The 24,577-nt window shown below is 35.5% G+C and overlaps 1 protein-coding gene across 11 annotated transcripts in view; it reads right to left on the reverse strand.

Moving 5' to 3' along the window:
• Window positions 1–2,106: 2,106 nt before the first annotated feature.
• The window catches only part of CCSER2 (coiled-coil serine rich protein 2), a 157,912-nt gene continuing 135,441 nt past the window's right edge, over window positions 2,107–24,577 (reverse strand). For 4 of the 11 annotated variants that reach the window (XM_059899507.1, XM_059899505.1, XM_059899506.1 and 1 more), the window contains one exon: window positions 2,107–3,055. In XM_059899507.1, the coding sequence (XP_059755490.1) occupies window positions 2,237–3,055 (819 nt within the window). In that variant the 3' untranslated portion in view covers window positions 2,107–2,236. Of the gene's footprint in view, window positions 3,056–7,269; window positions 7,347–15,150; window positions 15,284–24,577 lie in introns of those variants that run through there. The other 7 variants (XM_059899512.1, XM_059899510.1, XM_059899508.1 and 4 more) reach the window with 7 other exon arrangements.

The raw sequence follows: 24,577 nt of genomic DNA on the forward strand, positions 1-24,577 counted from the left end.
AGGCTCAACAAAGGTACAGAGAAATTGAACTGATGGATTAATATTTCTGCAAATTCATGAGGGATAAAAAACAGAGCAGGAAAAGGATTAGAATAAACATATTGCAGGGGTCAACATTTTTAATAAAGACATTTCCCTCAAACTAGGGGGTTAAAAATAAAGTAAAAATTTAAAGATTTTCCCCTAAAGATAAAGGCCTACTTGTTAATATTGTTTCACAAGAGTTTATATCAATTTCTAAATAAACCAAGACCTACTAATCAGTATGTTTTACTTTAGGGAAACACCCCATTTGCAATACCTGAGATCAGTTTTCTTTCTCCTTCAAAATAAAAACCACATGTACCCACTTACAGCTTCAGCTATTACTGCTTGTCCCTATGAAGAAAAAAGAGCCTTCCTGATATGTCTGATCGCTTAGCATAGTAACGGTATCTGGACTATGTGAAAAACTTTCTAAACTTTAGTGCTTCTCTGGCAGAAGTGCTGTCAGATGAGAGTATGATACTAGATTTGTGTTGCTCACCTCTTACCAAATCCAAGAATGGCTGATATCCGGTGAATGGCAAATTCACTCAAATGGTTCCTTATAGGTAAGGGAAGATTGCATCAAATGGTAGTAAACACCTCTTTTCAAATTTCCGCTAGAGTACTTGCTGTGTTGTTCCTCTAAAATGGGGCGATGTACATTGTTTTAAAGGGATCCCTAGGAATCTGAGTGACTGATTTTTTGGCCATAAACCCTTTTGATAAATTTTTGGTCAGCTGATCACAACAAAAATTGACACTGTAAATACTATCTGTGTGAAAGACATTAATTCTAACAAAAGCAGCAACAGTTGAACAGCCTAGAGATGTCATGATTTGGGAAAACAGGAGGGCAAATTTACTGAACCACCCGACAAGCGGCCTGCAGCATAATTAGGTTAATGCATATGGTCCCTTGGCAGTTCCACAGCTACCTTCCTAGCACATTAAATAAACATATTGCCATTGAAATATCTTTTAATACCTTTTAATAAAACATAATTTCCCCTTTCCAATTTTATTTTTCTTCCCAAATCTACTTTCAAGAAGTTGTCATTCAAACATACACCAACGTAAAAGGGAAACCTGGAAAACTCAAAAAAACACAGCTATTATGAATTCCGGTTTTCTCAAGATAGTCTTACTTAAATTTATAATTATACTCAAAATACTTTAACTCGCTTTGCTATAGAAAATAGTTTTAAATCCCTATATATGGGATATTTATACCCCATCAAAGTTCTGTGCAAACATTTCAAGTCCATTATTCCAGTCTTCAGATATTAGCAGAAAGTCAATAAATATAAACATTACAATAAAGACTTAATTTAAAATATATACTGTGGAACCTCAAAACAGCTATCATGGATCCATAAGCCGATAGGGTTCAAAATGGAATTACCAGCAAAACTCCAGCACCAACATATGTTACAAATGAATACATCTTTATGTCAGGTTTCAAGATGTATCCTCACTTGAGCTTTCCAAAATTTATTCAGTAACAAAAACAAACACAAATGTGGTGTGTGTGTGTGTGTGCGTGTGTGTAAAACAAGATGTTAAAGCAACATATAATTGGTTTATATATATAATATGAAACATTTTTAGCCAGGGGAATTTGTCTGGTAAATAAATATTGAGACTATAGCAAAGAAAAATAAAACTTACATAAACTTCCCAATAAAAGCCTGATCTCCTGTATTCATCACAGAGCTTTTGCATAGACCTTTTAAATATACAAATCACTGGCCAGAACTCTACTTACAGACTACCATCTTCCATTATCACCAAATCTTTAGTTAAAATAGTAACCATATTCACAGGAGGGATGAGTGAAAAAGGCTGAGGCTCTGACAACCACAATTAATACAGACCTTAAAAGGACTAAATCAGCAAAGCACATTTGTTGCCTGCTAAGTGGAATATTATGAATTTTCTGACGTGCAGAGGGATGGATAACATGATTAGAGCCTTCTGTAGACCTCTGAATGGGTAAGCAAACTTTTGTGTTTACCTGAGACAAATATGCTCAAATACTGTGTACTTCAACCAGGATATAAAATGGAAGAGCCAAACTAGTAGAAGCTTCCACATTTTAATTTTTAGATTTGCAAGCTTTTAATAGAACCTCCATCACAGTAGCAAACTGCACATAAAGCTATTACAGACTGTTTTTTAAAAAAAACAAATTGGCAGGTGACGGCTATGCTTAATGTATCTTTGGTTTAGGAAGACGAGAATATTGATTAGAGGCCAAACAATCCCCAGAATTCAAATTGTCATTAGGATTCTGCATGATTTCTTTTCTTCTTGTTAGTGGCCTTGGGATGCTTGTCTTGGCCTGGAAGTTTTGAGGCTCTAGTCGGGGGTTGCTTATTTGTTTTTGTTTGAAAGAGCCAGCAGGGGGGCGGAGCTTAGACGCTTTTGGATTTGGATTATTTGCAAGATTTGTTTGACTAGATGTTGGCTGGAGTTTTGCAGAATTACATTGTGTGATTATTGGTGACTTCTTACAAGTGGGATTCCCACTTGGACACGTTTCAGGAACTGGAGGAGGTACCACAGAATTCAAGATGGATGGCTTAAAAAGCTTCAAGGACTTGGGCTGAGATGTGTAGCCCTCTGGTGAAGACTGATTTCTTCCAACTCTCTTAGCCTGGTCTACTATACTTGACTGGGGAAGTGTCTGAAGAGAAGTGGTTACAAACTGCATGTCACTAATTTGATTATTTGCCAAATGATAAGGCTCTTGAGCATTCATGGTCATGTTCAAGTCTGCTTCAGAAGGTGTACTCTCCACCACATCCTTAGTGAATTGTGGGCTTGATGAAAAAGGCCGGTCTTCCAGACCACTGCTGCTTTCTTGTTGCAAGCCATGTGTAAAGCTTTCATCCAGAGGTGCAACAGCCTGATGTATGCCCTGGATTATGCACTCACTGTGGGCCTCGATATGTTGTGGCTTTACTAGTTTTCCCTGGGCGTGGTCTGTGGGTCTGGGAAGGCTGCTGGAAGGCTGTAGTACTTGAGGCTATTAGAATTAAAAACAACATTAGCAACAATTCGTTTTAGAAATAACACCCAGAATTAATATAAGTTCCAATTAGGCTGTGTTGGTACTTATTATGTTTTAATATGAGAAGCATGTGGGGGTTTTTTAATTAAAAAATAAATTGCAATATTCAAGTAATTCATGAGACACATACAAGAGTGATGATGCAAACAAAAAATGGTATGGGCAGTAACACTAAACAAGATCCAAAATCAAACAGGAGAAAAGAAAAATATTAAAGTACTGATTTACTGTAAAAAAAGATTCCTACCTTAATTGATTCATTAATTATTTAAAACTTCATATATAAGAGAGCTTGACAGGATGATTTCTAGAGCCCTTTGGTTTACTCTCCATATAACATTCAGATAGCAACTATGACCTTCAGAATATTACCCATTTTAAAGGCTTATTTTTTAAGGAAAGCTCTATACCACTTCAATACACTTCACCAGAGGAAGCATTAACTTCAAAGTGTCAGGTGCTGTACCTCTATTGAGAATTATAATTACCAGCAGGCAAACAATTTAGAATGAAGATTATATTCTCAGTTGATGTGAAATTCTAATAACTTAAAAAAAAATAGGTCAACATCTTTAGCTAATATTAACCTACCTTTAATATTCTTATTGAAAAGTTTCAGAATAAAATGTTTTCACAGCTTATTTGTTCTGTCTCACTGCCATTTGAGGGATCAACCAAGGTTCTCTTATAGCTGATATGTGAAAAACAGATTTACCTTCCCCAAGAGCAAATGTCCAGTAATAAAACTAAAAATAACCAGCCTTTTGAATGATGTCTGAGATTAAAACAGATTTCAAGTTGCCTGTAACTTGAACTAAAGCTCAGAAGCCTATAAAAGTAAAGTTCTTAAGGCTCACATGCCTTGCACACACTTCTCTGGAGCTTATTGTGTGATTATATTCTATACAAATCAGAGGAAACATACAACTTCCATTACTTTGGGACATTCAGTAAAGAAATATGAATCTTAAAGTTATCTTTCAATGGCCCAAACAGTTAAAAGTTTATGGGGCAGAGCCTATTGGTCATATTATGGTACAGGAATAGTTGCTCTAAATGTTTAAACACACATACACACACACACACACACACACACCCACACACTCACATATACGTTCTATTAAATGATGTGGGCTGAAAATGTCAAAAAATTTGGCAAAGGGCTTTGAAACATGAATGTTTTTAAAAGATCATATTTTACTAATAATTTTTTTACTACGCTAATCCACAAACAAATCTACACAGTATCTCTAATTTCCCCAAAAGAAAGGGTGAATCTATTTATGTTGCATCATTTGTGTTTTGCTCCTTTTTTCACCTCCTTGACCAGCACTGGACGATGGCTACCAGAGTCAGCAATCAGGGATTAGATTATGGAGGGGTTACAAGTGACTGAGAACAAAGGTCACCACCTCATGGAGGGATGGTTGGTCATGATGGCATGGGGTTGACTTGCTATTTATAAGAATAATAAAAATCAAGAAAATTAACTACTCAAAGTTAATCAATGCAGAATATGTTACATTAAACTTTTATCTTAGAATATTTAAAATAAATAAGTCATCTCAGTTTTTGCTTCAAGATAAATGTTCTAGTTAAAGTCACTGGGCATTTTCACAATTTATCACCATAGAGATGATTTAGAGGTACTAAAATCATCAAGGAATTTATTCAAGACTCTCCTTGGGATTCCCTAGAAAAAACTGGCCATGCCAAAGTGATATATTCTTTAGAAAGATCAGTAAAAATATAAAGCAGGGCCCTATTAAGCAAACCAAAATCTACCTAAGGGGGAAAAAAAAAGCAACCAAGGAGGAGAAAAGTGCAACATCAAATGGTTAATTGAATGGGGATCTATTTTCCTTTTACCTCTTTTCACCTTTAAAAACAGTAAGATAGTCTAGTCTTGAGTTAAAAATCTTAAAACAATTTAAGACCTTTGAAAATATCAGTGACAATCTAAAAAAATGATTTTATTGTAATATATCTATTGCCCATAAGGAAAAAAACGGTATAAACATGCGCTACCAGCTCAAAGCATAAACAGGTATAATTTTCTAAGTAAGATTAAACTGATTATTAAGATAATCAAACCTCCATAAAAGGGGTACTATGAACTGTAGATAAATTATCCATGTGCATTGTTCTTATTACTTATATTACCCAAATGACCACTGCTTACCAGAGAACTAAATGGAAATACAGCAGAGTGTCATGTCAGAAAGATGTTCTGCTTGTATTAAAGGCAATAAAGCTCAATAACAAATACTAAAGAACTAGAAAATAATCAGGTTTTTAAAAAATAATAAAATTTTGAGTCTTTTAACTGAGAGGAGTTAGACTGACCAACTATACAAAAAGTTAGACTGACCAACTATACAAAAAGTGTCCATACTATCATTTAATTACATTAAATAAATCAGTGGTTTCTAAATGCTGAATAATATAGATTTTATATTTTTATTAAAAGTTTATTTTAAATAAAAATTTAATTTCCCTATCCCAAAATAAATGTCTTGTTTTATTATTTATTTGAAAACTAGTTTGTAAATCAATTCTGCTACTTGATCTTCTGTCTCTAGAAGAAGATCAAGAAATGACTATAGTGAGGACCAAGGAAAGGCTTACACCTGATTTATGGAAGATTGTGTAAAACTGGTTACCCACTAAAGACTGGGTTGTCATTAATTACCTGTTGACAAGTAGAACAAGTTGCCTCTTAACATCTAGCAAGCAAAAGCAAAGATGTGTTCGGACAGCTTGCTGCTTGCAGTACAATTCCCCAAATTCTAAACGCTCAGCTGTATATTAACAATTCATCTTGCCCACGTTTACTACTGCACTACCACAGGTGTTTTCAGAATGAATTTTAAATATAAAAAGAAAAATCCCATGTAATCAGGGATAATAAGATCAATAGGAAGGTATATCAAAACCATTCATTCATTTTAAAAATGTCTGATATATCATGCACTGTAGTAGGTGTAGGAAAATATGAACCTGAACACAATGCTGTTCCTGTGGTTGAGAGGCCTCATAAGAAAGAGTCAGGTAGACAAATGATGAGACCATGTCTCAAGCATAACAAAATGTAGAAGCAAGAAGAAAATATATGCCTGATTAGAGAGGTCACAGAAGGCATCCAAGAACTGCAAACATCTGAACTGAGTTTTAAGATAAGTAGGAGTTTGCCAAGAAGACAAGAAGGGAAGAACATTCAGGGTAAAGGGCCAGTACATGCAAAACACAAAGGCAAAAAAAAAAAGAACATAATTATGTTCTAGTAACTTCAGATTGTTAGACTGAAGTGGCAAGCACAATGTTGGTAGGAAAGTGCAGGCAAGGGCCAACTCATAAAGGAACTCGCATCAGGCCGAATAGTTCTGACTCTGTACAGTAGATGATGGGAGACATTGATGAATTTTAAGCAGAGGAATTGTAAGACCAAATGTGTATTTTAGAATGTCACTCTGGTGGAATCAGTGAGGAATGTAACAGTAGGGGACGAGACTGTTAAGCATAACACCCAGGTAGTACGCCATTGCTAACAGCCCAGGTGATAAACTATAAGGGTTTAAAATTAGGATATCAGGAAAAAAACTGGAAATGATTGAAAGAGTTTTGAAGGAGATAGAGGAACTTAAGATGAGTTCAGGTTTCCGGCTTCGAAGATGAAAGACGAGGTATTGCCCTGTATCAAAAAAAGACCTCTGGGGAAGTTGCCCACCAGCCCATTCATTACATAGCCTCAGCCGCCCACAAGACTCAGAGGGCAAAAGGAATTCCCCCACTACTGCAGGGACCTCTGGAAACTCTCTGTAGTCACAAATTCGTAGAGCTTTAGTACTCCATCCTTGCAACTTGTAGAAAGGTTGGTTACTAAAGCTTAAAAATGTGGATCCATTCCTAGACTGAAAGAACTCAGGGCTTCTAACTGGACTCAGCAACTTCAAGTCTTACTTTAGTAGTTAAATACATATACTTCAGCACACTATTCTGAGAATTCTCAGATGCAATGGCTACAGATGTTAAGGTCAAGAGTGCCAGCAATAGGCACTACTGGGTAATTATGCAAGGGATTGATAGGCATCTTCAATGATAACCTTAAATGTCTATTCTGTGCTGCTTACAAAGATAACCAGAGACTATGCGCTTCTTAAGGCACGTACCGTGCTTTATTCATTTTTTGTTGTCGTAGTTGGTATCCTCAGTATTTGGCACATAGCAGGGATTAAATATATATTTACTAGATAATAAATAAATAAATGAATATTGGTAAGTGGTATATTCCAGCACGGCTTCTTTGGTAATAGACTAGCAAAATGATACTCCCCTATTAGGTCAATGATGCAGCACTAATTTAAACGAGTCTTAATAACTGATGGAAAAGAAATCTTATAATTAAAAAAATGTTTTCTCTAAATAAGTTTGGAGTCAACTAAATGATTCATGCTTAGAAGCATAGCATGAAGGATTCATTACATGTTAGCTTGAACGCAGCACCTCCCATTATGACCTGCACCTCCCATAATGACCCACCAGCTATGCCAGAGTTGTTTTTTAGTTGGAGACTCGACATTTCTGGATGAAATATGTTAGGGAAACTGTCTTAACAAGCATTCAACTATTTTCCATTTCTAATTCTAATAATTAAAAATGATTATAACATGTAAAACACTTAGGATAGAACCTCCCAGAGCACATCAAAATTGCTCAGTAAATGTCACTTACGATTATTAAAAGGTGTGAAAATGATTAATTCAAGCCATTGCCCCTTTGTAACTACATCTTGTGGGGGGGGGGGAAAGCAAGTTCTATAATAGTATTATAATAAACTAGTTGCTACAGATTGCAAGGTTTCTAGGCTCCAAATACATATCTCAATAATGTCAGTCATATCTAAATGTTTTAAATCCACAGGAGGCATATCTGATATGACACAGAAGTCAAGATTCCTCAAGTGCCCTCCTGGAGATAAACCAGAGCTAGGACATGCAAGGCACTTTAACGTTTAGAGAAAATTTACATGTGGTTACATGAAGGAGCTAGTACAACACAGTATTGAATCACTGAGCTTTTGAAGTCAGACTGATCTGGGTTTGAGTTCTGGCTCTATCTCTATCAGTGAGATATTGGGTAAATTATCTTACTACTCTGAGATGGAATTTTGTAACTTGTAAAATGAGGATAATAGTACCTACACCTCATTGAATTGTTGTAAATCACAAATGATAACATGCATATAAAGTGCTTAGTATTATGCCTGACACATTACAAATACTTGAGAAATATTATACTCTAGACTGTAAAAGAAGGGTTTCCCTTCTTTCCAATGGTAGATAACCAAACTCTACGCTCACATGCATAATCTCTATCACAAGACCCTAGGTGGAAGGTACTATCTTCTTTTTGTAAATGAGTAAACTGAGGTTAAATGAAATTAAGTAGAATCTCCAAATTCACAGACTTTAGTAAATGGCAAAGCCAGAATTTGAACTGACAGAGAATTTAAAATGCAGCACTAAAGTTTTATCACTCTGTGATATTTGGGTTAAGTCCAATGAGTTCACAGACTTTCAGAATATGCAATATAGCCAGATGATTGTTTTAAAAACTCAAAAGACAGATTCAATACCAACATTCAGGTATTAACTTTCCTAGATAATGTCCTATTTCCTTCTTAGCTGATCTGTCCTACAGAGGATAACTCTCAGACACCAAATTCAAGCCACATGGTAAAGCAGTATTTCCAGGGAAAAGTGGTTCCAAGAGACCCACTGGAGGAAATACACTGAACACAAGGAAATGCAAATTAGCACTCATCACAAAAACTCTTCACCTTCACCATTTCATAGCACTTCAAAGATTTCTAGCATTAACATAAGAAAAAATAGTCATATCTGTAAACATACAAAGGAAGTTTCTGTAAACATTCTTGTTCTAAAGTCACCAGTAATAAGACAGCAGCTAGAAATATCAAGTCCTGATGGAGTAAAAATATGTCAAAGTGTGTAAGGTAGAAAGCAGAAAATGTTCTAAAGCATAAAAATGCTATTGCATAACAGATACAGGAATGACCTAATATTATTTTCTTGATACATACAAGTTTATTATCATTATTAAATACATTTCAAAGGTTAAAAGGAAGATGGTAATGGAGCCATTTGTAACATGCCTGTAATTTCATGCAGGCTCTGACATGCATCATGCAAACTGGGGGGAAAAAAGTTACAATGAAGAAGGTGGTAGGAAAAAATCTGAAATTGTACTGTACCACGCTTTGTCAGAGAAGTAATGGACTAACTTCTCAACTCCTTGCCAATGGCATAATGGGAAAGCAGAGACAAGAAAAAGACAGGACAGTGGTGTCAGAGACCACATACAACACCAAGGAATTGCCATGACTGGGTAGCAGCCAACGGTATTTGCTTTTCTTTTGTTGTATTTTTCTAGGCATTATTATTTTAATATATTTCTATAAAATGAAAACATATTCTTAATAGATTTATACTTTCTTGATGAAGTGGTTTGCAAGTTAATACAAATATTCATATCCACAGAACAGTGTATATAATCTTCTTACCCTTAAAAGGAATCACTTGAAGAATCTTACCAAATAAAATACTGAAAAGACTTTTGACGCAATTAATATTCATACTCCAAAGATCTAAAAAGATTTAGCTGCATGTAATCCCTTATAAAGGAAGTAGAAATTATTTTTAATAATTTCAGTCTTGCATATTATAAATACAACTGAATGTTAGTTTACTTTTAACTGCTGCTGCATTAAAGACCAATAAAATAATAATCTGATCTTCATGTATGTCTTAAATATAATGTTCTACATTATAAGCAAGGCTCCACACATCACTATAGAGATAGAAGACAGGACTGGATCCCTAGTATAACTAGATTCAAAGAATTCTGGTCTGTAATTCACATGAACCCAATCAAAGCTTCCAAGGATTCCTGAGGACCAGGAATCTGATTCCAAGGAATCCCTAGATCTCAGAATAGTGCCTCTAGATCTCAGAGAACTTAGGGAAGATATCTGACTGATAAATATAAATTATAAATAAGCAATTTCTGAAATAAGGAGTTCAATGACTTTTCTAAGTTGATCAGTTAACTGCTTTTAAAAACTATCAACACAACACTGTAAAGCAACTATACTCCAATACAAATTAATTAAAAACATAAAAACTATCAACGTGAATAATAGTGACTTAAGTAAGCATTTACTGCACAGGCATAATTAGTGTGAGTTGCTTAATTTTCATGAGTCTATATCTCTAAGACAAAGAACCCATCAGCATCTACCTCTGGGATGGAGAATAGTTCAGGGGAAAAAAAAAAACTAAACTAAATAACATCATAATAGTACAATTCCACTGGTGTGACCAATACGCGTGGTATATTTATCCAGAGTAGGATACTGCAGGCACTATGATATGGCAACAAATACAGCTAACAAAACAATCCCACAATCTGCAGAGCAGGTTGTTATAAAAGGCTTATACAGATAACAGCAATTGCTTTGTTTCTCAAAAATGCAAGGTGTTGAGAAGAAACTAACCCCTGCCTACGTTTATGGGACGGCCTCCTGGACCATGAGTTTGATGCACATTTCTAGTCAACTAACCAATGACTAATCTGCACTTGAATTAACTGCAAATATGGACACAGTGTCATATTCTGGATCAACCACACTTTTAAAAAAATAGCTTACTGTAAAATCGAATTGTTCAGTTTTTACTGAGTTACTATTTTCCACTTCATCAAAAATATTTTATTTTTATGAAAAGTCACTCTCAGAGCTAATTTCTCATTAAGGCACTGACTGATGCTATCTTTACATGTACAATTGCTTACAGTCACATGGTGAAGCCAATCGGATTGAGCCACGTTAATGTTTACCGTATGAACATGTTTGACAGTTCAACAATACACATCAAGCATCTCTAAAAAGCACACACCCTTTAAGAACCATCCTTCTAGTGCTGACACTGATCTAAACACAAGAATAAATTGCACTACAATAGTATCTCTGTTTAATAGGGGAAAATGGAAACAACATCAATGTCAAACAACAGGAAAACATTAAATAAATGATATCATAGTCACATGATAATGTATTATCATGTAGCCATTAAAATGTTTTCAAGAAATATTTATTATATAAAAAATGCTCATATAATACTATGTGAAAAAAAGCAAAACAAAAAATTGGAAAAAAAATATGAGAGTATCATATTTCTCATAAGAGAAAGTACTGTTTCATGAATCTTTAATCTGAATTTTAAATATACACACACGTGTGCCTTGGGTTGTAAATATATAGTTTCATTCAGTAAATATATACTGGGTTATGATGTAAAATGAATTTGTGTCAAAAAAGGTTTGTGAAACAACCCCTGAAGTTTATAAGAGGAGGAGGAAAATATAAGACAATATAATTGCCATTCTTAATATAATTCTGGTGAATACAATTAGTGATTATTGTAATATAAATTTAGAAATCAGGCAGCACTGCATCAAGAAACTGCTGGGCTGGATTGGGAGTTTGGGATTACCAATGCAAACTATTATATATAGGATGGATAAACAACAAGGTCCTACTGTATAGCACAGGGAACTATATTCAATATCCTGTGATAAAACATAATAAAAGAGAATATGAAAAAGAATATATGTATGTATAACTGAGTCACTTTGCTGTACAGCAGAAACTAAATACAACATTGTAAATCAACTATACTTCAATAAAATTTTTTTAAGAAGAAACTGCTGGGCTTAATATGGCTATTAAGATATAAACATGTATTTATGTTATTTTTGTTGCTTAAAAACACCTTTTTTCTTCCAATTTAAGTTACTGTAAATGGAAGCTAAAGGAAGTAAGATTTCTAAATTCTTTCAAGAAAGGTGTTAAACAGCAAATTTTAAGTCTCTTTAGGCATGATAAGAAATAGGTATTATTTCAAGATATACTTTTTGAAAAGTCAGGTATTCCTGAAAGAATATGCTCCGGCAAGAAATGTTATTTGAGATTACCATTAAGGCTTTTACTTGCCAAAAGTAATTATTTTTATTAAATTTTCATACTGTGAGGTAGGTTTTATATATATATATATATATATATATATCATTCTTAACTTTACACAGTTGGAAATTAGAAAGACTAAACAAATGACAGTTAAGTCAGTTGGACAAAAGCTGAAGTGCCTACTGACAGCAGGAAGACCTTTGAATGTTTAAATGTAGATATTTTCTGCTAACCTAGAGAAAATTTAATTTGAAACTGGAAGATAAGCATCATCAAGCTGAGACTAGTAATACACCTGAGAAAAGGAATGTAAGTCAAAATTTCCTGAGAAAGTAAAAAAAAAAAAAAAAACTTAAAAGACCAGGATTTTCCTTTTATCTCCATTTTTTTGAGTTATTCTTAAATTCACCAAGAACATCCTTGGCCACTGCAGCTTTCTGGAGTTACCAGAGCTAAATAGTCCCTGTAAACATTAGTTATTTCACTCTCTGCAATATCTACAACAGGCTATCTCTTTATGCCTGTTTTATTAGGTCCACTACTCTTACACATTATAAAAAACAAAACCAAAAACAGACTACCTTATTGAAGATTAGTAGCCAAGCTTACCTGGCTTCTGCATTTACAAAAAAAGGCAGTTCGCTTAAGTTGATGTTCAAGAGGGCATCAGAAAGAACTTATTATTGAAACACGATAATGTAGGAGAACTCTCTCAACTACATACAATCACTTACAGAATTAACCTCTCCAAAATTAAAATCAGCACTAGAAATCACATACTGACTAAATGTGGAGACAAATATTGTTTCACTGAATACATAGCAGTTTAGTGCAGGAAAAGGGGACACCTATTGCAAAACTCTCTGGAAAACTACTGGATTTACTCCCATAATTTCATACCCTTCTCCTCTATATTTTATCATTATAAAATAATAATTATTATTATTTTATACTCCTTTATATTATTATTTTTTATACTCCTTCAGGCTTTCTCAGGGTAAATTCAAAACAGTGTAGTAATTTAAACATATTTCCTTTAAAGGAACCTTCAAAGCTCAATAAGAGCTGTCAAAAAGCTGTGAACAAGTCCTCTAGTTATCACTTTCCACAAACTGAGTCCTACAAGTCTCAATGATCAAGTCTCAGGGCCAGTTCTCTTAGGTGCATAAGCCATGAGAACTTACCCAGGAAAAGACTCCAATGTATATACCTTCTCCTAGGTGGCCAACACATCCAAACTCTGGCAAACCAAACTTTCTTTTTGCTAACTTGGAGATGCAGAGAAAGCAGGTTTGATCTAGAAAAGCTAAAAAGACAGTTCTTGATAGTAGTGCTGAAGGACAGACAGTGCTGCTTCATAGTTGGAAATGAAAAAAATACCTCTGAACCCAAAGGAGAAAGAAGCATTTGGAAATGGAGAGTCAACAATTCAGGTGAGGGATAAGTTATTTCTAAAGCTATACTAATGAGAAACTAGTGAAATGGGTGCTTCTGGGAAACATGTTTTAAAAATAAATCTGAACTATTTGTGATACTGAATAATTAACCTTAAACTCCAATTCCCTATTATATGTAGCTGAGAAGGAGAATAGGGGAGAAGAACAGTGGGGAAAAAGAACAGGGACTATAAGGGGGCTTCAGAAAAGTTAAGGTAGGTGCATAATTTACCTCAATCTGAGGTAAATCTGTCAACCATGCAGTATACTGGCTACAGCTTAAGAATACATTATCATTTGTTATAATTGCCCTTTGAAATTTAGATTAGTTCACTAGCAATTTAGTATAATTCTTTATGTGCTAGCCATCTTTAAATAGAGGAGAAAGCAACCTAATTGAAGCAAGGGAAGTAAAAAGGAGGATTTACAAAGGTGGTAGGAGATGGGAAAGGAGGAAAAGGGAGGAACGCTTTCACTCAACAAATTAACTTGCTAGTAAATAAACTTGATATAAAAGCCTATGCAAACTCTCTATTCCATTGTTCTTTAAAAAGTGCAAAAGGGAAGGAAAGGCATAATGGCCAAAAAATAAACTTCAAACCTTGTCTCAAATTCATGTTGATACTTCATAACTGACTAATTCAAGAAATAAATTTTTATTTGAATAAATCACATTTTAAAGTTTTAACTGCTTAAAATTTCCCCCTTTTGGACCTTTGATACGTCACATGATTTTGATAAGAATAATTTATGAAAAAATTGATATGAATCACAAATCAGGGCAAATCCATGGAGAAGGCATAAAAGTGACTCTGACAACATTTATATCTTTTTCATTAACATTAGCTTTTTTGGGGTGACTTTTCAAAAAAGATAAAATATAACCAACTTACCAGTTATATACTTAAGTACATAACACAAAATAATAAACACTGTTTTGGAAAGCAGATTTAATGTAAACAAAGATTTTTTTTGAAGTCAAACAATTACTAAATCATTAGAAATGTTAGTAAACCATGCATATTCAAAAGCCATTTCTTCTGTACTGTAAAGCAGCTGATAAATTACAAAGACATATTAGTTATTAAAAAACACTCTTAAAAATGATTTAAAAGATTTTTGTATTAGATGACAGTGAAACGCAATCAACACCTTTTGATTAGAAAATATTTAAAGAAATGTGCAATGGTCTAGTAAGCCTTCTCCCTAAACAATATGCATCTGTCCATTATACTACTGCAGATAGTGTATACATTTTTAACATGACTAGATTTAAAAAACAATTTTTATTCATATATCTCAAGGTCATGAAAATAGAAAATATATTAAAGACAGATGCATGTCAGTAGGTATAGGGTCACTGGCAATAGGTTTAAACGGCATTAGAATGACATTAACTTCAGACAGCTTTCCTAAGGCTCTAAGGAGAAAAGTCTATTTACATGCAGTCAAAGGAAGTATTAATTAAGAGAGGAGAGCCCAGGGAGTGCTGGTTTAGTGTGTGCCTGCAGGTCACTCTGGAGGGAGAGGAGGTGCTGGGGAGGAACAGTCATGCAGAAGGGGAATACCATGAACGGGAAGCCAGAGCAGGATAGGAGTGAGAGACACAGACTCACTCTGTCTGCGGTGCGGTGGAACAGTCCGTGGGATGCCTTGGAAGGAGCCCTGCCAAGGAGAGAAGGAGGGGGCAGAATACCCACCCTGTGCAGAGAGAGATGGGGGTAGGGAGGTATAATAAAAAAGGGAACCAAAAATAGAGAAACCACAGTCATACTTTAAAAAAAAAATAACAACAGTGTTAATGAGAAGACAGATTTCATTCTTTAAAATATAGACAGCCCAAATTACTAAAAATACATCATAATCCAAAACTAGTTATTTTTCATATGTTAAGAAAAAAATTATTTTCCTCTAGTATTTGTAGTTAATGCATATGAAATAATATATTTTTTCTGGCATACAATTACATTTATCATCATGTATCTCTTTTTAAAGTAGCAGATTCCAGTTTTTTTTGCAAAAGATGAAAGCATTTAAAAGGGGAGATAGACTTTAGGTGTTAAACACACAGAAACTGCATCAATAATAAATTAGGCATTAAAAAAATTATCATACAAAAATTTTTTCTTTTTTAACTCATAGGTTTTCAAAGGATTAGCAGCTAAAATAAAGAACATTAGCTGAAGATAGCAGAACCAACAGAACATTCAAAAGACTTAGGATGTTGTAAGAGTGAGTACTATATCAAGAATGTGACATACAGGCCACAGGTTACACATGCAAACTTTTTAATTTTATTAACTTGTGGCTTCTTAGCTTTACTTATTTTGATCAGATTATCAGAACTGGAAAACAACAGAAATGTCATTTACTTCAGTTTCCTCACATTCCAGGTAAAACTGGGTCTTCAAGAGAGAATTTGTTCACACAAATAGAACCAGATTGGGTCTCATGTCTCTCTGTTCCTAGCCTCCTCACTGATGAGACATACCCACACATAAAACTATAGAAACACTCATGATAGCATCAAGAAAAATGAGCTTGTAAATCATCATCACACCCAGCTCAATTTGCAAAATAAAGTATGCATAATTTTTCACACCAATTAATCTGATATAGAAATGATGTACTAGAAGATTACTAATGTATTTTACTAATGTTTAGATATTTCAGGAACACTGATCCAAATAAAAAACTTATGTCCACTCCTGTATCAACATTCCTTGCCTCAGGTTGAGTATAATCAGACATTTATTTAAGAATAATCCTACATTGCTCACTATAAAACAAAAACCAAAAAAAGATCCATTTTCTATGTTGATTAAGGGAACAAATAGCTACAAGAAACTAAATAAAATTAATGATCTTTAGAGTATCCTAGTAAATAAAGATCCTGTCTTTTGAAATTATTGTAACTTCTCCACTAATTTAGCCATGGATGTTTGTGAAAACAGATTAGGAAATATTTAATAGGGTGATGACCCCAGGTGCTCTCCATAGATATTACCTGATACAACTCCATTTTGCTGTTTCAGAGATGTTTTGGTCCAAAACCTTTACACAAAGCAAGTCCTCAGCCAAGAAGGGGCATGTACTTTTCTCCCTATGGGTTTCACCAGGCAGGACCAGCTTCTACTCACTGCACTGGGTAAAGAAACTTTCAGACAGGGATTTTGTATATAAACTAAACCAGCAGTCAGAGATTCCTTCTCAAAGAAATAAGGTCTCCCTGGGGGTTTATGGAAATAGTACCCACTGGGAATCAGGGAACTGTGTTTTTCCTTGGATCTTCTAAGAGCCTATAACCTTGAGAATGCCACTGATCTTCTCTGAGTCTCAGTCTCTTCATTTGTAAGATGAAGAATTGGAATGTGCTACAGACTAAGTCATTTGTGTCCCCGCCCCCAAGTTTCATATGTTGAAACCTACTGCCCCAGTGTGATGGTTTGGAGGTGGGCCTTTGGGTAGTGATTAGCTCATGAGGGTGGAGCCATCATGAATAGGATTACTGCCCTGTGAAAGAAATCCCAGAAAGCCCCCTCACCCCTTCCACCATGTTGAGGACACAGGGAAAAGACGGCTGTCTATAAACCAGGAAGCAGGCTGGTGCCTTGATCTTGGAATTTCCAGCCTCCAGAACTGTAAGAAATAAATTTCTTGTTTATAAGCCAGTCAGTCTGTGGTATTCTGTTATAGGTGCCTGAACGAACTAAGATAGAACGGTTCATCTCTAAGAAACGTCTCACTTTTAGTTGTAATTCAGTTGGCTCACACACCCCCCACTCCAGAGTCATTGTTATCCTTTAATTTTATAACTCTATTTATACAGCACTTAAAACAACTGCATTAAATTGTCTCTCATGATAAATCATTAGTTCTTTAAAATAATTTAAGTGAAAGTATCTGTAAGAATACCTAGAACCTGGCAGGAGTTTAAAAGATGTTAAATGTCCCACATTCTCTGCCTAACCGTCCCCAGCAAACGGGAGACTCTGTTTACTGATTCAAACTGAATTAAATTAAGTTATTGTGTTTACCTAGAGATGAATATATAACATCTGCCAGGCCTGGACACACACTGCAAGCACCTAAAAATCTTAAAAAACAAACACAATGATACCCATTCTTTACTCCCCCAAGACCAACAAACCAATGAAATATCAACTACACACCTACCAGAATGGCTAAAATTAAAAAAATAATAATGACAACACTAAGTGCTAGTGAGGATGCAGAGAAACTGGATCACTCATACAATGCTGATGAGAATCTAAAATAGCACAGCCGCTCTGACAGTTTGCCAGTTTCTCTGAAAACTAAACGTACAGTTACAACATTACCCAGAAATCGCACTACTGGGCATTTATCCTAGAGAAATGAAAATTTACATCTACACAAATATTCATAACAGCTTTATCTGTAATAGCCAAAAACTGGAAACTACCAACATGTCTATCTATTATAGACACAAGTGGTTAAAAAAACTGTGGAACATCCATATTATGGACTACTACTCGGCAGTAAAAAGGAACAAATTACTGATAGACACAACTACTTGGATGGATCTCCAGGGTATTATGCTGGGTGAAAAAAAGCCAATCTCAAAAGCTCACACACTGTATAACACCATTTATATAAAATTCTTGAAATGACAAAATTTAGATGTGGAAAATATTAGTGGTTGTCAGGGGTTAGGCATGGTAGGGGAAGAAGTGGTTGTGACTATTAAAAGGCAGCGCAGAAGAGAGAACTTTGTAGTGGTGCAATAATTCTGTGTTTTAAATATGGTAGTTGTTGCAGGAAATCTACACAACTGATAAAATGGCACAGAACTATGCATACTCTAAAGTCAATTTTGGTTTTGACACTGTACTACAGCTATATAAAATGTAACTGTTGTGGGATATTGGGCGAAATAAGGAATCTATTTTTGCAACTTCCTATGAATCTACAAGAATTTAAAATAAAAAGTAAAAACATAAATAGAGGAGTAAAAACAATGCACATTAGAGTGATACTGAGGAAAATTATTTGAAACGCTAATTATATTGGTAGGATCATATTTTCTTGGGGAGAGAAGGAAAACATGTTTAAGGACCTTCTCATCTCTATAAACTAAAGGTAATTTCCCTGATAATAAAAAGATGATTATATATTCCTTTCAATAGTAAAAAAAACCAACTGAAACAGCTATAAAACATGACTAACTAAACCTTGAGACCAGGCAAGTTCAGAGACAGCAGACATGTGAGCAACACCAAGCAGCAGCGCTAAGAAACAGCATGTGCTGGCTCCCCACGATTCCATGTCTACTGGAAGTGTTTCTACAAAGAAGGGAACTTGTATGGAAGACCCTAACTTAGAAACTAAGAAGACGTATGATTTATAAGATGTAAGAAAAGGATGGGAAACATGATTTTGAGCAAAAAGACAGTATTAACAAAGAAAGAAAAAGTTCCCAGACGGATAGATCTCTTCCAGCAGTGAGTCCTGGAATACACTACACTCCTGAACTGAAGACTGCTGGAAGTCACGGCCATGTGAAGATAGATTTGAGAGCCAGAAGGTCTAGTCCCCGTAACTGGAAGACATGTCCACCATCCTCTGGTCCAGAAACAAGGCCTCACTGTCCTATCATCTGATTTACACTTTGCTGTCTGTCCATGAGTATCATAAACTAAGAATCAAGCAATGTCTTTTATTTAGTATCCAAAGCCCTTAGCACTGGGATTGAAAAATAGAAAAAACTAGTCAAAGTTCAATGAATGAATGAATAAATGGACCTATGGTTTAAAATCTGAAGGAATTTTCTATTTTGTGTTTTTTTGGTCAATTCCTGCTACATAGTTCAGGTTTAAAGCCAAACCCAGTGACCTCCATACAGAGCTGCACTGTCCAATATGGTTGATAGCAGCTACATAGGGTTAAGCAGATAGTCTCAATCGAAATGTGGTATAAATGTAAAATACACACAAGATGTCAAAGACTTCATACGAAAACAAAAACTAGAATGTAACATATCTCAATATCTTCTTTATATTGATTACATGTTCAAATGTACTACTGGGTTAAATAGAGTATTTTATTAAAATTAATTTTGCATGTTTCTTCTTGCTTTAATTTGGATACTAAAGCATTTATATTATATATGTAGCTCACATTACATTTATATTGGAGCACTAATTAGAGGGCAGGAAAGTGCATAATTCTTTCCTAGTTGATGCTGTGAAGATCCCTAAGCTCTGCCCAGGAACGGGCCTTTTGCTCATCTGAGTCTACTTTAAATCTTCTGCTGACTTTTAAGATGAAGATATGAGATGCTTTCTGCTAGAGAAATCACAATGGTTGTATATAAAAACAAAAAGCAGTAGGAATGCATATGAATATATCACATCCAAGGGGAAAAAAAATCTACTTGTAGGAAAACATAGGATATCTGACGTATAGTTTAACCATATGCATAACATTCTAGTTACACTTTAAATCGGTGGGACAAACACATACATACGCACACAAACAAGAACAAAATAAAAGAATACGAAAACATTGAAAAACAAGAGTATCGGGCTTCCCTGGTGGCGCAGTGGTTGAGAATCTGCCTGCCAATGCAGGGGACACGGGTTCGAGCCCTGGTCTGGGAAGATTCTACATGCCGCGGAGCAACTGGGCCCATGAGCCACAACTACTGAGCCTGCGCGTCTGGAGCTTGTGCTCCACAACAAAAGGGGCCGCGACAGTGAGAGGCCCGCGCACTGCGATGAAGAGTGGCTCCCGCTCGCCACAACTAGAGAAAGCCCTCGCACAGAAACAAAGACCCAACACAGCCAATAAATAAATAAATAAATAATTTTAAAAAAAACCAAGAGTATCTGGATTCAGGGTTTTAGAGGAAATTTCATTTCTCTCAAGATAAAGCCTAGGGAGACCAAGTAAAAACATCTTTCTGTGAACTCGAACCTTGTGGAATAAGATGAAGAACTGGGAGCCAGGTTCTTCAGAACACTTGCAGCTCTTCCCTCAGCAGCTGCTTTTTCTTAAAGCAAGAGATGAGAACAGATGAGAGTTACCACCTGAGCTTAGAGGATGGAGAATTTTTAATCTTAGCACTGAAAAGATAAAACTTTTCCTGATTCAAGAAGATTAGTTTGCTTGTGCCTGCCTCTTCTGGGAGAGCTTAGGAAGCCTCCTGGAATGGTCTTATTTGCTCTGAAAGGGGTCTGTGGCAGTTGGCACTGTAACACTGAGCTTCCTTAGTGGATGAAACTCTTTACTAGAGATTTCTGTCTTTCATAAACTCATGCCCACCTCCCACTGCCCCACTTTGAATCTACATCTGTCTCTAACTTCTCTGGCACCTTTCAAGTTCCAATCCTACATATTCAAACTCCTCTACCCTTCTGTCCTGCCAGAATCTCAATCTCAAGTGATTAAAATATATATCTAAAACCTTTAGCAGTTTTCTTACCTAATAAAATCCCTTCTCTTGGTTCTCCTATTTTCTTAACTGACATGTCATCTTCCCAGTCATCCACATTTGATAACTTACATTCATCTTCTTCCCATTCATCACACCTTTTCACCTAATCACTTTCCAAGACAACAGATTCTGCCTCAGTGATTTTCTCTCCATCTCCATGAGAGATCAAAAATCATAGGTTCGGGGCTTCCCTGGTGGCGCAGTGGTTGAGAATCTGCCTGCCAATGCAGGGGACACAGGTTCGAGCCATGGTCTGGGAAGATCCCACATGCTGCGGAGCGACTAGGCCCGTGAGCCACAATTGCTGAGCCTGCGCGTCTGGAGCCTGTGCTCCGCAACAAGAGAGGCCGCGATAGTGAGAGGCCCGCGCATCGCGATGAAGAGTGGCCCCCACTTGCCGCAACTAGAGAAAGCCCTCACACAGAAACGAAGACCCAACACAGCCATAAATAAATAAATAAATAAATAATTTAAAAAAAAAAAAAAAAAAAAAAAAAAAAATCATAGGTTAGCCTCATCTCCTGGGCTATTATAATAATCTTCTAAGTAGTTTTCCCTGCCTTCACTATGTTCTCACTGGAATTGATTCAATCCTACTGGGCCCTGTGCTAAGCCACTAAGCACAGATGAAGGAATGAGACACAGCCCCTGCCTCAAGACAATCACAGTTTCTCCTCTCACATTACTCTCCCTGTAACAAAATATAGTTAAGTCTGGCCCCTGCTACAACCTTCTGCTACAGAATTAAGTTGAAAGTTCTCAGTCTAACATCTAAGTCTCTCCATAATGTGATCCGACTGTAACTCTCCAAACTTCTCTCTTTCCTCATAATAATTCTTATGTAATCATTACTACTACCACCACCAATAACTACACTAAAACATGGCAAAGTATAGTAAATGATTTAAAAAAACAGAGAGGTAACAATCCAAATGTTACAGAGTTACAATCGTAAAAGAAATTTCATCTGGCTGGTAAATTTTTATTTAATCCATGCCCAGGTATTCCTTCTGAGAAAGATAACAAGCAGCCCCTAGTGCCCAGTGATCTCATAAACAATCTCACAGAATACCATGGTTACTCTGAGACCATGGTAACATGAAAGAAAATAAGGTCACTTCATAATTTTGCCTAAGTACAGATAAAGGCAAGGTCACACTGTGCCATCCAGAAAATACTCTAGACTTTTCTACCTTCTGATAGTATCCAACCTGAGCAAACCCCTGATTCCTTAGACCCTCCCTTAAATCATCCAAGAAAAGCTCAGATCCTATAAAAGGTTCTTTCTGATACAATCTTGAGATCATTTTTCACGATGTGTGTTCTCCCTGGCTGCAACAAGTAATCCACCCAACTTGTTTTACAGATATATTCCTGGTGGGCTTTGGCTGAAGGTACATTGACACTTCACTGCTCTGAATGATCAGGATAGCTATATTTGCTTAGAAACTTTAGGACTAGGTAAGAGAAATGGTATTATTTTCTGCTATATCAGGAATATCAATGTAACTTTTTGAAAGAACCCTCCGAGCAGAATACTAAAGAGACATTCTCTAGGAAAAAATTTAGTTACATCTGACATTTAAAAAATAGTAATTTTCTAAAACATCTGTAAAAATGTTTTCGTAATTACCTAAGAACAAGAAAAGTTAGAATGCTCCAACAAATAAAGGCCTAATAAATTAGCACTCTGCTAGCATAAACTAAAAGAGGAGCAACTTTTATTACCTCTTAAGGAAGCTGATTAATTTCTTCTAAAAGACTAATTTGATCATGCTGCTTCTTGGAAACCTAACAGGATCATCCATTTCTCACTGATTGCTATCTAACATTAAATTCTAAGAGTAAAATCTCTCTATGTCCTGCCTACACCCTCATTGTGTTAAGTCAGTAAGTTAAACCCTACATTACACACATGAAATGGATACCAGCAGTGGAAAACTTTGGTGCTGTCCTTTGTTTTCTAACTACTGTGCAAACAAACTTTGTTTCTTTCAGTGCATATTTTATTTATTTTATTCATTTTTAAAAATTTATTTATTTATTTATTTTTGGCTGCGTTGGGTCTTTGTTGCTGCATGAGGGCTTTCTCTAGTTGCGGCGAGCAGGGGCTACTCTTCATTGCAGTGCGCGGGTTTCTCACTGCGGTGGCTTCTCTTGTTGCAGAGCTCGGGCTCTAGGCGTGTGGGCTTCAGTAGTTGTGGCATGCAGGCTCAGTAGTTGTGGCTCACGGGCTCTAGAGTGCAGGCTCAGTAGTCGTGGAACATGGGCTTAGTTGCTCCACGGCATGTGGGATCTTCCCGGACCAGGGCTCGAACCCATGTCCCCTGCATTGGCAGGCAGATTCTTAACCACTGTGCCACCAGGGAAGTCCCTTTCAGTGGATATTTTAAACAAAGTTCCAAAAATGCCTACTTCAGTTCTGGTAATTGGTATTAGAGGATATGAATTTACATACCCTTAAATTTATGACCAGATAAATTATTCAGCTGCTCTAATATCTCTATTTCATTTGTCCCTAGCCTTGAAAAACAATTCCATTTTTCAGTTATTGGTTTCAGGTGCTATTGTTCATAAACTACAGTGTAAAAGACACACATAATAGAATTCTTGGTGTGTTGTCATACTCACATGCATGCTAAAATGTGATGTCTCAGTACAAAGATGGTTCCTATCAGCATTTAGCTCACTGAAACATAGGTCATATTCAATGTTCAATGTCTAATATTGATTAAACATTATTGCATGACCACATCATAAATATTACATGTTTATATACCAAAGTATATATATATTTCACTTAAAATACTTCTAGTGGCATATTTTAAATATAAGTAATAGTGAATATAAATAAAGAGCTTAGCAAAGAAATAAATCCCTTAATTCCCTTTGGAAATATATATAAATAGTAATGTAATGACTCTCTAATTGGGAGAAAATGGCACATCTAAGTTTAAAATCAGGACATTAATCTTACATAAAAATTAACCAATAATACTGCCCACTTCCAAATCAGAAAGGCATGTGGTCTAAAAGAAAAAGGACTTAGGAAAGAGTACTTGAGACAAATCTTTGGGTTATATTGTTCCTTATTTTAACATTTCGTCTTATCTCCCAGGCAAGGGAAAAAAAAGGAGCAGAAAAAAAAAAAAAAGGAGCAGAGTTCTTTGCTAGCACATATATCGTGACTGGTAGGACTAAGTAAATTCCTTCTCCTTTGGGAATTATAAACAATTGATTTTTTTGTATGTGATATGTCTGTGATATATTTTTCTGATTCAATATTTTCTATTTTATAAATAGTTACAATAGGAACATAGTTGACTATGACATTTTGAAATATATGTATGATCCAATAAATCTGAGTCATGCAAACCTAATTCTAAGCACAAAGGATTGCAAATAATGCTGATCATACTCCAATTCTTGAATTTATATAAATGTTATTCATATCTATTAAATATGCTATAAAGTGGATTAATCTGTGATTCAGTACTAGAAACTAATTCCAACAGAGC

Source organism: Balaenoptera ricei, chromosome 16 (genome assembly GCF_028023285.1).
Source record: "Balaenoptera ricei isolate mBalRic1 chromosome 16, mBalRic1.hap2, whole genome shotgun sequence".
In the NCBI taxonomy this organism is placed as follows: domain Eukaryota; kingdom Metazoa; phylum Chordata; class Mammalia; order Artiodactyla; family Balaenopteridae; genus Balaenoptera; species Balaenoptera ricei.